Source organism: Condylura cristata, unplaced genomic scaffold, assembly GCF_000260355.1.
Source record: "Condylura cristata isolate star-nosed mole 26May11 unplaced genomic scaffold, ConCri1.0 scaffold00020, whole genome shotgun sequence".
In the NCBI taxonomy this organism is placed as follows: domain Eukaryota; kingdom Metazoa; phylum Chordata; class Mammalia; order Eulipotyphla; family Talpidae; genus Condylura; species Condylura cristata.
The window spans coordinates 27,180,443-27,194,367 of NW_004567121.1; the positions used below are offsets into that span (position 1 = coordinate 27,180,443).

The 13,925-nt window shown below is 57.4% G+C and overlaps 1 protein-coding gene across 1 annotated transcript; it reads right to left on the bottom strand.

Annotated features, from left to right (window-relative positions):
• Nucleotides 1-3,723: 3,723 nt before the first annotated feature.
• SLC35F6 (solute carrier family 35, member F6) lies at nt 3,724-13,558 on the bottom strand. Its single transcript, XM_004686376.2, has 6 exons — nt 13,391-13,558; nt 7,395-7,467; nt 6,616-6,787; nt 6,138-6,350; nt 5,350-5,460; nt 3,724-4,434 (listed from the first exon to the last, which is right to left on the bottom strand). Exons 1-6 carry the CDS (start codon nt 13,465-13,467, stop codon nt 3,965-3,967), a joined length of 1,116 nt encoding a protein of 371 aa, XP_004686433.1. The 5' UTR covers nt 13,468-13,558; the 3' UTR covers nt 3,724-3,964.
• Between the last annotated feature and the right edge of the window lie 367 nt (nt 13,559-13,925).

Below are 13,925 nucleotides of genomic sequence, written 5' to 3' on the forward strand. Positions count from 1 at the left end.
CAGCAGTGGACTTCATCGATCTGCCTGTTCTGCTCCCCGCTCTGTCTCTGGTGAATCCACTCACTGGCCCTGCCCCTGGCCTGTACCCCAGTTCTGTATGCATAAATAAAAAAAATCTTTTAAAAAACTGTCCCCCTAGATCACTGCTTCTAAACCCAGGTTCACATTTGTTCTCACCTAGGGTTATGGCTATTTCAGGGGGAGTGACTGAGAAGCCCCACCCCACTTCTCAGTTTCCCCACTTGTAGACTGATGAGTGGCCAGGAGCTCAATCAGGTTTCACTGGAGCAAGTCAGGTTGACCCCCAGTCTTGGACTTTTCATCTCTACCACTCAGCCCCTCCCAGAGGCCTTCCTAGGAGATCCTTCCTTAGCTTGTCTGAAAGGGACTAGGTAGGTAAGACTCTACTCCAGCCTCTGAGTGCGGGAGCTGAGCCAGCAGAACCGCGGGTCAGGGTTCAGGGCGCAAACCACAGGGACTGGTGGGAAACAGGCCCGGCTTCTCGGCTCTTCTGTATATTCTGGCCATGTTGGGCATTCAAACCTCCTATGGTTTCACGTTTCACTTGTCTCTTCCCCCATTAGCTCCTCCTCCCTGACAGTAAACAGAGGTGCTTGCTGTGAGCTGGGCACTCCCCCAGGAGGGAGGTAGAAGGTAGAGTGGGGTGGGAGAGCAGATCCAGGAGCTCAGTTTGGTTGGAGCAATAAATCCTTTGCCCTGTACCACGTGGCTGTCTGCCCTTCTTCCCTGTCCTCAGAGGTCCGAGCCCTGACCTCTCATGCTGTTCACCAGCGGCCTTTGGACAACGTGGGGCCACACCAACTGCTAACTTGGCCCTGGAATCTCTGCTGCTTCATGGCAGAGAGGAGCCTGAGGGTGATCCCAGGGCCTGGAGGGCAGTCAGGGAAGCTAAGCCCTAGGGCCCCCTAGGATCACCCTGCACAGGTGTGGACTGCAGGTCACCCCGATGCAGACAGTTGATGCTATGCTATACCTGAGCTGATGTCTATGGAATTTATTTGTCAATTCTGATTCGGATTCAGGGTCTCCATGCCAGACTTTACACTCTGGGCCCAACTCAACTCCAATGAAACTGGGAGGCCACTGTCCTCATGGTTCCCCAGGCTCAGTGGGAGAGGAGTCCTCTTGTTACAGGGCAGGATGAGGGGCACCCCAGAAGTCCCAAACCTGCACCCTCTAAGTAGGTTCTGCCAATCACCACATCAAGACAAAATATTCTCTAATGAGTAAGACTTTTAGTGGAAAGGAACTTTAATACAATTAGTGTGCAACAAAGAGAAGGGAAAGAACAGTTTCCAAATCAAGAACCCGAAGTTACCTTGAGGGTAAATGGCCAGCCAAACAGGGTCGGCCCAACGCAGGGCCACTGAAGCCCAAAAGCCTGGCGCAGTGTAAGGCACCTTCTAGTGGGGACCCATAGGAAAGGGGCAGGGGCCCACACTTCTGGGGAAAAAGGAGCAAAATCAGAATCAAAGCTGCCACAGCCACCTCCCCACAGGTCTCTTCACCACATCTGTTTTAACCAGTCCGGAGCCAGGACGCAAGTGCAGCTTTTTCCCGTCTCTGCTCCTCCAGGTCTCCTCCTGGTTCTCCACCCTTCCTAGGGTGAGGAACCTCTCCTTTTCCTAGGGCCACCCAGATACTTTCCCTCCTACACTCCATTGCAAGGCTTCTCAAACTCACCTTCCAGTGCATCCCTCTCTTTACCTTACACTGTAAATCTTACATTCGGCTTGGATGGTGCTTCATGAATGCGTTTCGGCCCATCAGAGCAAAACCGAAGCTGTGTCTTCCCTCTGCTGGGACTTTAGTGCTGTGGTCTCAGATACCCCACGGCACTGGCATTTACTGGCACTTTGCATTTATTATCAGATGTGGTTTGCACACCCATTCTGTGACACTGGTTCCCCGCTTTAGACATGTGAGGCACTAAAGCAAGTTGTCTGAGTTGGCAGCAGGCCTGAGGGTCCCCTCCTTTCTGTGGCCTCCCCTCCTCCCAACTTTAGTCCGTAATAATCCCCTCCGCCCTTCAATGTTAAAACCCACAGTCCACCACAGCACCGCTCAAGTATAGGCCGCGTACTTCCCTAACACTTCCAGGGCACAGGCAGGTGACACTGGCAGGGAGCCACCCGGACCCCAGGCCCAGGCCCGGGAGCAGGGGATGGGCCAGGCCTGAGGCCCAGGACAGCTGGCTTCTCAGGGGTCTGCTTGGTGACCTCGGGCAAGTCCTCCCTCTCTGGACTTCAGTTCTTCCACCGAAACCATGGCTGGGGGACTGGCAGCTGCCAGGCTGTGGCACCTCAGAGCTTTTACTTTCCAGCATGCTACACCCAGGAGAACGCTGCCCTCTCATGAAAATAATACACGTTGCAAATTTCCCTTTTTTTTCTTAAAAGAACACCCTAAGGCTCCCATTTTTGGACATGGCAGCAGTGACCCCTTGTACCCTCACTCATGATCTTTTTCCTGGGATACGCCCCTCAGGGTGAGGAGGCTCTGTGCCCCTGGGACTCAGAAATGGCGGCTGGAGACCCTTTCCCTCAACAAACCTGGAACCTCCATTACCACAGCCCCAGGCCTTTGTCCCTCAAGGATCTATTTTAAGGAAGGCATTTGGTGTTTTGTTTGCGCTGCCCAGGAAGATGGTCTGAGGCTCCAAAAGCTGCCATGGATTGTGGGGCCCTGGAATTGAAGGCTGCTCCGCTCTCTGGGGTCTCTGATGCCAGACCTCTTCAGGGTGGGGTTATTGGGAGAGCACGCTGCTTTCCTGCAGCCCTAGGAAAGTACCCCCAAAGAGGCCTGCAAGTGGGTGGGGCTACAGGTTCAGAATGGGGCAAACTCAGCTAGGAACACTGGTTCCACCAGGAAGTCACTTAATTTTCTTTGGGCCATAGTGTCTTCCTTTCCACCCACCTAGGCAGGCTGTTATTTGAGGCTCAAAGTTGAACAACGCCTGGGACTCCAGAGCTACCTCTAGTGGGAGGAGCCTGGCCGACCCTCTGCCCTGAAAGATTCTTCACCAGTCAGGCTGCTGGGGTTGGGCTGAGTCCAGTTGTGCTTAAAGGAGGGACCAGGGGGCTGTGGCTGGGCCCAGGGCAATGGACACTTTGCTAAGCAAGCGACCACTGTCGGTCTGTTTTCTCATCTTCAGGATGGAAGACTGGGGTCCTAAAAGCTGTGACCAAGGACTGTCTGGACGCCCCCTGTCATCTCTCCTGGGTAAGGGGGTCTCGTTAGGGTGTCGGCAAGGACACCGACACAGCCCCAGGGGAGGCCCCCAGGGTCGTGGGGCATTTCCAACAAAGGGGCTATTACTCCACCCAGGCTGGTCAAAATCAAAGGCCGCTGACCGGGCCCAGCTAGCAGGAGGCCCCGAAACTAGTGTCAATGTGCTCTGCTTGCAGAGCGGGCGCCAGGCCCAGAGCAACAGGGGCCAGGAGGTGCGAGTGGAGTTTGCAGCTAGAACCTGGGTCATCAGCAGGCCTTGGGACTACCCCACAGGTTTCAGAACACACGGTGCCCAGTTTTAGCTTGGATTTGCTCGCTGACATCCTACTTTGGAGAACCAGACCTACCTGATGATCGGGGGAGCCCTAGAACTCTTCATTCCTGCAGATCTACTTCACGATTTAGCTCTAGTGCTGCAGGAGGAGCTCAGAGGGCTGGGGTGGGGGAAGGGTGGTTTGCCTGGGGCGGGGGGAGGGGGTGGTCAGTCACTGACCTCAGGTTTGTGGGGTCTGGGTAATACCTCCTTGTAGGGGGTGGTGACACAGGAGGACCTGGGTGTCCTGTCATTGTCTGTTAGCAGCTGCCCTGGGGGTGTCTGTGGGGAGGAGAGAGCGGGGAGGCCTTGGGGTGAGGCCCCTCAAGGCTCACCAGCCTGTGTGGCCCCAGGACGAACAAGGAGCATCCAGGTGGCAGCCGAGGTCCCACAGGCGTCTCAGCTGGTTTCATTGATGGGAGTCCGTGAGCCCCCCAGCAGTCTCTCACGCTCCTCCTCTTCTGCCGGGGACTGGCTCCTGGACAGGCAGGCCAGCAGCGGGCGGTGCAGCCCATTGTAGAGGGCAGTGCCCATCAGGAGGATAAGGAAGCCGAGGATCTGCAGGGGGTGGAAAACCTCCCAGCGCAGGGCCAGGCTCAGCGCCCAGATGACAACGGTGCGCAGGCTGTCCAGCACCATGCGGGTGGTGGCGCTCAGCTCCTTGGTGACACTGATGCCTGCAAAGTTGAAGAAGGCGATGCTGCTGATGTTGCCCAGCAGGGCCAGGGCGATGAGCGGCTGCCGGCCAATCTGGCAGAAGGCATCCAGCACGTCCTCCAGGGTCCCGCGGGGGTTGCCGCTGAAGGAGCTGGCCGGGATGTAGTACATGGGCACCAACAGCAGGGAGAGGATCACGAAGCCGAAGAGGCCTGCGGGCGTAGAGGACACACATCACCCTCTGCTGGCCCCAGGCCCCAGCACACCGTCAGAAGGCGCCCTCTGCTCTCACGCCAGTCCCTTCCTCCTCCTCAGGGCCTGGCACCTCCTGGCACCTCCCAGGAGATTCCAGTGGCCAGCTGATGGGCTCAAGCTGCCCCTTTGTCACTTGACTCAGGCATTTTCTGACTGGCCCAGGAGTGAGAAAAACACTTTCTAGGGTGACCCGGCCGACGTGGGTGCAGGCGTGGGCTGCCCACGCTTCCACAAGCCCTAGCTCCTGATGCACAGTGCTGAGGATGGTAATCCTGCACTGCTCATTTCAGAGAGCTGCTGGCCACAGCCTGGGTCCGGTCCCCTCAGTGTGGGAGACTCAGCCCTCTGGGTCCTTGGCACTGGTCTGTGATGAGGAGCCAGATCAGCCCGTAGGAAGCCACCCTGCTTCCCTATCTTGCTGGGGGCAAAATGAGGGGAAAGTGCACTGGTGATGTAGTTGACTTCATTGACCTACGATCTGTCACAAGTCTCTCAAGTCACCGTGGACCAGGCACAAGAGCTGTGGTGAGGCCGCGGCCACCTGGGGAGCAGGGCTCAGAGGCCCCCTTCCCTATCCCGAGACATCTGGGTATACGCTTGGTGAGTGAAACACGTGAGCAAGGGCGTCTGAGCCGAAACGCACTCCCAGGGCCTTGCCTGCGGGCCAGTCACTCTGCTGCACGCTCTCCCGGCTGCTGGCTGTGTGCCGGCAGGCATCAGGGTATTTGTCAACACACGTTGAGGGAGGCAGGAACAGGACAGGAGGCTCACCTCTCTCGGGGTCCCCAGCACCTCACCCTGTACTCTCACACTCCAGTGCACATGCCCCAGACCTGCCTCCAGACCTGCCCCCAGCCCGTGCCCAGACACACCCTCAGTGCCAACTGCACGCAGCGGGTGCACGTTGTGCTTATAAACGAACTTCTCCTCTAGCACCATCTGGATGGAGACGATGATCTGGGCCATGATGATCAGCAGGTCCCCTGTGGGAAAGGAGAGCCGTGGTGATGCCAGGCCCGCACTGGAGGTGGGGTGGGGGGTGGCCTGGCACAGGAGCTGGCAGGCCAGTGGCAGAGGGAGACACGCCTATGGGGACATAACCATACACATAGTCCCTGACTTGCAGGACACCAGGGAGTCCACGAGGCCAGGTCAAGGCCGCCTCCATGCCTCATCTGGCCTCAGAGTGGCAGGGCGGGGCAGGCGGGCCGACACCTGTCCTGCGCTGAGGCTCCAGAAGATCCAGAGGTCTGCCTGGGTCAGAGAGCTGCACAAATGGAGAGACAGGGTCTCCCCAATGGAAGACCAGCACGCGTTGCGAGAGACATTTTGGTTTAGTCCTGTCTGAGTGACAGGGTAGTCACTGCACTGGTGTTCAGCCCTCCCTCCGCCCCCCAATTCTAGCAGTGTGTATGTACACACGTGTCCCTCCCTCCTGTAAGCCCCCTTCTCACGCTGCTTGTGGCTCTCAGGTCTTCCCTACATGCTATGCTTCTTCTGGGTACAGGGCCACACCAGCTGGTCCCCCACATGCCCTCTCTATGGCCTGGCATACAGCAGTGCTTGGGAATGTTAGCTGCACTGTGCTGGGCTCCCAGGCTGGGACAGAACGGGACAGGACAGGGCGGTGTGGGCAGCTGGGGGCCCATCCTGGCCGTACCTGTGATCACTTCGCTGAGCTTGTGCTGGTCATCGTGCTTGCTCAGGAGGTCCGCCAGGCCCACGACCACCAGCCCCGCAATGGTGGCGAGGATGCCCAGCCACTGGCTCAGCACCAGCCTCCGCCCCAGGAAGGCCACTGAGAACAAGCCTGTGAATATGATCACTGCTCCCCGAAGCATCTGGAAGCTAGAGGCGCTGGTCATGTTCAGGGCTGGCGGAGGAGAGAGAAGCAGGATGTTAGCTGCTGAGGGCAGAAGCTGTCTGGTCACCAAGGTGACCTCAGGGCTGAAGACTAGTGTTGCATACTGTTAGTGCTCAATGACCTTTGAGTGCGTGAGTGCGTGTGAGAGAGACAGAGAAAGAGACAGTGCCAGATAGTCCATGGGAGGGAGGTGGGATGAGATGGAGACTCGCTTGGGGGGAGGCTGTCTTACGAGTGGCTTCGCTCAGCCCTTCGACCTGGCTTGGTGACTCACCCACATACATGATGCTGGTCCCGGTCATGTCACACAGGGCTGGGGGCAGGAAAAGAAGGGGTTTGAAGGGCTGCTGGAGAGTCATACTGGCATCTGGGTGCCCCGCAGCTCTGCACTGGAGTAGGTAGAAGACAGCCAGGCAGGAGAACTCTCCCAGAAACATGCCCACAGCCTGCAGAGACAGAGCCCGAGTTTAGAGCCAGAGGAGTATCACCTTTAACAGAACACTTTTTTGGACACAATCTGTCTTCAAACAAGAGCTTACGTATAACCCAGCACAACGACAGACAAAAATGGGGACACCGTGAGTACGACAGAGACTGCCTCGAGGTCAACCCCAAGTGCTGACCAAGCTCAGTGGAAACCAGAAGGCTGTGTGGAGTCCACTCTGAAAACCACAGTCAAGTTCAGATGGAGAAACAGGCCTACAGAGGCTTAAGAACTTCTTAAGGTCACTGAGCCAGTTGCTGGTAGCGGTGGGGCTCAAGTTTGAGTCTCCTGTTTCCCAATCCCAATCTAGCAACACAGTGTGTTCTGTTTAGTGACCGTCCCCTCTAGTGGGCTCCCTGTGGACCGTCAGCAGGTTGACGTGGTGAGGGTCAGCCTCATGGCATCCAGGGCTGGCTGCTCACCAGGGCTCATGAGCCTCAGGCAGAGGTCTCCTCCCCTGGCCTCTGCTCTGTGCAGGCGTGGACGGCTGTTCCCTAGGTCACGGGGCAGCTGGCCTGAGGTTTGGGAGTGGGGAGGTGGGGCGGGACTCGGATGGATGGGGCAGGTACCTGGAGGAAAGGGTGCTGGAAGCTGTGCTCTTTGCTCCCTCCACATCCTTGAGCCACCAAGTTGTCCGCCCACCTGCAGCGAGGGAGAGAAGGTCAAATCCTGCAGCGGGTGGGCTCTGTAACCCCGGCCTGGTGCCCAAGGAGAAGCTGGCTTCTCTCATGGTCAAGGGGGGGCCTTGGTTCAAAGGGGTCAGTCTCTACGCAAGTTGTCATCTGAGATTGTGGAGAGAACGTGGGGCTGGGCACTTTAGCTGAAATTTCACGAAGCTTAATTGAATCCTAACATTTCTTCATATTATGAATGTAGCACCGTGGTACCCGTGAACGTGGCACATGGGAAGTCACAGCTATGCTCGTTATTGATCGCACATAGGGTAGGTCACTTACACTCACCCAGAACTACAGTAATGTCCTGTAGTGAGCATACGTGCACACACCCATTACTGTATCACAAGTTTGCTTTCAAAATAACTATTTCAATATAATCGGCTTCATCTATAATCCTCAATATTTTACTTGCACATTTTAAAACGTTACTTTGGGCTTCACACCAGAACATGAAAGGCACAAAACGGTCACGAGCTCCTGGGCCACAAGGGTGCCGGGGACACGACCGCTGACCCTCCCTGGTCCCCCTCCTACAACCTGAGGGTTCCGAGCAGCTTTCTAGTACAACGGTAAACAGGGGTGGGGTGCTCCGCTGCCTGCAGGTGGGATCCAGCCACACCTGGCAGACAGGGTGAGTGACCAGGACCCGCTTCCCACCCACCCATCATCACCCTGAGTGTCTGCCAGCTGCGCCCTGAAGCTTTGGCCCCCGAATTCACTGGGGTTAGTTTCACCTCTGGGTCTAGTCCATCACTTTCCATTTGCAAGTCCTTCAGCACTGGAGACTTCTGCTTTCTGCAGAGCCGCTGGAGCAGGTGGGAGGCGGGAGTTCCGGGAGCTGAGCCAGGGCTCCGGGAGCCACGGGACGCCCTGCCACTCTGCAGGTCAGCCAGGAGCCCAGGGCAGGGGCGGCTGTGGAAGCCACTTCCTCAATCTGGTGGCACCCGAAGCGCACCCAGCACAACCCCGCAGGCTCAGGAAGACCCCAAGAGCCAGAGGTGGCGCCACCTCCTGGAACTGCCTCTGGGCTCCTGTCCATGCAGCTTACAGGCAAGGCGACTCACACTGAGTCACTTTCTCAAGCAATCACTTGAGACACCAGGGAGCAATTTCCCACCTCTCAGCCCCTGCTCCTGGCACCTCCCCACACAAAGGCTGAGCCCTGTCTCCACGGAAGGACTGGGATTCCCAGGCCCCCCAGGCAAACAGGCCCTCAGAGGGAAAGGCTCCAGGAGTCATTTCCACCTGGGTCTCAGGTGCCCCTTGCCGGAGAAGAGGGCCAGCAGCCAGGTGAGGGACACAGGCTGAAGGGCCGGTTTGGAGCCCAGCCCTAACCTGCAGGGCCCTCTGCTCCTGCAAGGGCTGGGCCTGCCGAAACAGGTGGGGCTGGCAGCTTCCCAGCAGGAGAAAGGAAATCTTTTTGTATCAGAGGGCCAGGGGTTGGGTGTCAGCGGGAGCAGCTTCGGGGCTTCAGGCCTGGGAGGAGGGGCGGGAGGGGCAGCAGGCACTTCACCTGGCCCTGGGATGGGCTTCAGCTTGTTGGGCAGGCGCTAAAGGACCCGAGGGAAGACAACAGATGAAAATCCAGCCCCAGTTTACCCAGGATGCCCCACAGTGGGCCTGCACTTGGCGGCCGGCAGGACGCTCCCACCAACCTGTTTTCAGAAACGCACACTCCCTGAGCACGCCCCCTGTGCCAGTCTGGGGCTGTCTTTCAGCCTCAGGTCTGGGATGTCCTTTTACAGATGAGACTTCAAGGTGTGGGGTGGAGAGTCGTGTTCAGACAGTTAACAGGGGTAGTTCTTCGGCCAACCCATCTGCTTGAGTTGACATTCAGAAAAGGCAGCAAAATACACAGAAAGCTGAGACTTTTGAGCCCGACAGGCTGGTAAATGATGGTTTTCTCAGCTATAAAATGGGGGAATTTTGACAACTGATGGGTTGTCAAAGGGGTAAGCCATGTGAGACCCAGCACATGGCTGTTCCCCTTTTCCTTCTACTGAGTAGAACCAGCTCCCATAATGTTGGGTGGGGGCCCCAGGTCTGCTCCAGCCTTGAGGCTTCTGGGAGAGCAGCCATTCTCTGGGACCTTCCCTGCAGACGGAGGCTGAGGTAGCTGGAAGGCCACTCCCGCCTCGTGTAGTTTCATGAGGCACAAAATGCAGAAGCAACTCAGCCGTCTCATGAAGTTCCTTATCTGATAGAGGAGGAAGCCAGGGGCCAGGGCCCTAGGGAGCCTGGGGCCTCCATCTCCATTCGCTGCCACTTCAGCACTGGCTCTGCCCTGGCCTTCTTCCTCTAGATCTTTCCCACCCTGTAGGAAGGTCAGCCCTGCAGATGCTCCCTCTGTTCTGCCTAGATACCGTGTCCTGGGCAAGCCATGGACCGACCCCAGAGCAGGTCTGGCCAGAATGAGGATGCTTCTTTTGGAGTTCCCTGGACCCTGGCAGGCTAGGGTTGAGTCAGTCTGGTGTGGGCCCGGCCAGTCAAATTCAAAGCTCAGCATTTTCAGAAGTGTGAGTGGGCTGGGGGTGGGGGTGCGGGTGCGAGAGACTGAGGAAGTGGCTGCTGTGGCCGCCTCAGATCAATCAGCTGTGTGTCCATTCCCCAAGAATCTCTCCCATTTCCTCTTGTGTCCGCAGCTTGTCAAACTAGTGAGTCAGCTTTATTCTCCAGCAGGGCCGGAGGGCTTTGCCACTCTCTGGGGAGAGAGGGGGGCTCAGCAGGTACCCTGGCTCATTGGCGATGGATGATGAAGAGCCCTCTGATCTCTAAGTATTTCTAGTAGCTCCTACCAGGTGCTGGGGAGGAGGGCAGGGAGGTCACGCCCACTGTGCAGATGAAACTGAGGCTTGGATCCTCTATCCCACAGCTTCTAACCTCACGGTCTACCTATGACACTGTCCTCCCACATTAAGGCTTTCTCCACTTGGCCTGGGATCTCTGTGCAGCAATTATCCCAGGCCAGCGCAGGGAACTTCAGGGTGAGGGCAGTTGCCAAGGCCACAGTTAGGGCTGGCATAGAAAGGACCAGTGAGTGTCCCCCCTAATACAGGTCCAGGCCGCCTGTCATTTCCTGGCAGGGCCTCTGTGCCCAGTGGGCCTGATTATTGGGGTTACATGCAGAACCCCAGCTGGATTCTGGCGAGTGGGCTCTGAAGAACCTGACCTATGGATACGTACTGTGCAGGCGGAAAGCCCCTTCCAGTGCCAGGAGACGCATCAGCATAAGGTTCCTGGGGTGCCAGGAGACGCATCAGCAGAAGGTCCCCGGGGTGCCAGGAGACGCATCAGCAGAAGGTCCCCAGGAGGGGTGGCAGTGCAGACTCAGAAAGAGGCACTTCGGGGCCCTGTGCCAAGACTCAGCCTGACTGGTAGCTCTCCCTCCTATGGTGTGACCTCTGCCCCTACCCCAGCCAGAGCAGGCCCGGCTCCCTGCGGCCCACCCACAGCTGCTGAGTGGGCAGATGGCCTCCTCCGGCACAGGGCTGGCCTGTGGTCCCACTGCAGCGGCACGCGCTCACCCACTTCCTCATCCACTGTCTTCAGTCCTCCCGGGAACGTCTGCTCACTTTACAGCCCAGGAAACGACAAGAGGCTAGCAATACTCTCAGCCTGAACCCAGAGTGGCCTCTAACTCTGGGGGAAAGACAAGCAGGGTGACAGCAGGTCCTGGGCTGGGCCGGAGGGCACTGTGAGGCAAGGACACAGCTTGTCTGGGTCATGTGAGAGGAAATCTCCAAGGAAGGGGACTTTGGGGGCTGCAGCAAGAAAAGAACAGGACTGGATCAAGATCCAGAGACCCAGATTCTACTTGGATATCTATGAGCAGCATCACAAAGTCGTCTCCAGGGACCTCTACTGCAAACAGTGGGGGTCAGGGGGACAGCCCTACCGGTGCCAGCATGATACCCTGATGGGTGAGTAGGGAAGCCCCAGTCTCACCCCACACTGGTGGCCAGAAGCAAGGATTCTCGAGCCAGACCACTCTGACCCAAACAGAAACACTGCCACTGGGAGGTGAGTTGAATTTGGCCAAGCCAAACCATCTTTCCAAAATGGTTTCCTTATCCAGGGACAATGAGTTTCCTACCCCGTAGGGTGATTATGGGAGTTCATTGAGTTTCACAGATGAAAGGAGGCCAGAACAGGGCCTGGCATGTGGCAGCTGTTATCTTGCTGGCATTCACTGTGGTGAAATTCTTGTCTGTCCCATTCTCTTCTGCCAGAAACTGTAGGTCAGCACGACTTCTGATCAATAATTCCCACAGGACACACAGCCGCTACCCTGTGTTCTTTCTCTCTGAGACCACCCTTTTCACAATCTGGCTTCAGAACACAGTTTAGATTCAAACTATGCTCTGTCTTAGGTGGCTCCTGAGAGACCCCTCATCAGGTTAAAAGGCAAGGGACAGTGTCAAAGGCTGGGGCCCCACCTGGGAGCCTCTCTCCTGCTTGCCAGGCAGCCTCCAAGGGCAAAGCCTCCTACCTGACTGGTTTGGAGTTTTTTAAGGAAGGAGCTGACTCAGCAGAGTGTTCCCAGTAGTAAGTGGCAATCTCCACTCGCTTTGGGGATAGCACCTGGCAGACCTAAGTCACTCTGAAGCACCCAACAGGCCTGTCTAGCATGATGGATGGACTTGTTCTCCTGTAATCAGATCCCGAGATGGGTCCCTCAGGTTGAGTCTCTTTGATACCTACAGGCTCAGCAAAAGGAGTGACCTTCAGGAGTCTGCAGAGCCCAAGAGACCATCACAAGACACAGACATGTCTCTGCAAGACATAGCTGGCCAGAGCCCAATTAGAGACAGGCAGGCCCCTCACTGAGCTCCTTTGGGCAGTGGAATGATTGCCAAGTGGGTACACATCTCTCTCCTCCATCTCAGACTCTAAGCAACTTCGTCACATCTGTCTCCTTCCCTGAGTCCAGACAGTGCCTCACACAATGTAGGTACCTCATAGACTAGACCTGGAGCAAAGCCCAAAGGGCGATAGGTGACTGTGCACATCCCCCCTTCTCCCCCTACTGGGCTAAGGACACTAGTTCTCCCAGGCAGAATCCTGGATTGACCACTATCTCCTGATCCCGTGAGTCAGGCCTCGTGGCGTCATTCTGCTCGTGGTCTCTCCCACCTGTCCCTTCCTCCCGCAGCTCACTGCCACCTAATTCCCCTCATCTGCCATTCAGCAGCCTTGGAGTGGTTTTCTCTGCATCAAATTACTTTACACCTTGACCACCAGGCTCACCATATTACTCTTAATCTGTCACTCGCCTGCTTTGATTGATAAAACTCAGTCTGGGCATTTTGTGCTAGTTACAAAGCACTTCGATCTCTCCTTGTTGCTCCCTGCCTTTAACTCCCCTAGACATGCACAAATCTCACGGAAGGCCTTCCATAAGGGATCCAGGGAGTACCCCCCTCTCTGCCACCATTGCCCCTTCATGCTCCCTGGTCACTGGGTCTGCAATGGCCTCTCTGGTAGCTGTGACGCAAGTCTGGGGTCCTGGTCCGCAGCTTCTGGAGAGCTGAGCTTCTGAGGCCAGAGGTGGAAAGGGAGGCAAAAGGGAACCATCCAGCCCTCCCGTTTAAAGATGAGGAAACTGAGGCCCAGGGGCAGAAAGTGACCCGTCAGGATCAAGCATAGCGAATCCAAGCCAGGGCTCAGTTCCTCCAGCCTGGGATGCGGCCTCACTCCGAGTCCCGGGCCTCGCACCACCTAGGGGCTCCAATAATCTCGTGAATTGATCGTTGACACTGGGCAAGCCCGGGAAACCAGGAAAAGAGCGTCAAGAAGGGGTCGGGGGTGGGAAGCAAGTGCGCGGGGGGTGACTTGCGCCCTCGCAGGTGGCAAGAGCGCCCCTTCCTTCCCCGCCCGCCCGGACTCACTTCGCGGAGAGCGTGTTGATGGAGCCGGTGACGAGCATGAGCCCGGCCAGGAACAGCTGGTACTTGGTCCAAGCCATCGCGTCGGATGCGGGGAGCCCGAAAGTACAGGACCCCCGCGACCTCTGGAGCTGGCTCCAGGCGGCAGCTCCCGACCCGGTCACCTGGGGGTCTCGGGCGCGAGCGCTTCCGGGTCGGCTGTCACGTGACCGCCGAGGCCCCGCCCCACGCCTGGGCCCCTCCCTCAGGGCGGGGCGGCTCCACGCTCCTCCCCCTCTGGAGGCCCCGCCCCACGCCTGCTCGCCCCGCCCTCGGAGGCCGCCAGCCCAGTGCAGCAGCTCGCGGATCCGCGGAGCCCATGCTGGCCAGGGCTGTGGCACCCTGGGTGACAGTAGCAGGTTACAAGCCCAGGTCTCCCTAATTGTAAAAGGATTTACTGGGGCGAAGCAATGGTAATGCATCCTGGATGTTTTGTAAACATTTGAGCGTAGTTGGGCTGACAGATCTCAGAGACGAGCCAACGGGCTACCCAGCGGAG

Bases quoted from the DNA above. Each gene is read 5' to 3' on its own strand.
- SLC35F6 (XM_004686376.2), bottom strand. From the start codon at position 13,467: ATGGCTTGGACCAAGTACCAGCTGTTCCTGGCCGGGCTCATGCTCGTC. The intron at 6,788-7,394 runs GTACCTGCCCCA...CTGTCTCTGCAG, and splicing joins TCCAGCACCCTTTCCTCCAG to GCTGTGGGCATGTTTCTGGG. The intron at 4,435-5,349 runs GTGTGTCTGGGC...CTACGCCCGCAG, and splicing joins GCGTGCAGTTGGCACTGAGG to GCCTCTTCGGCTTCGTGATC.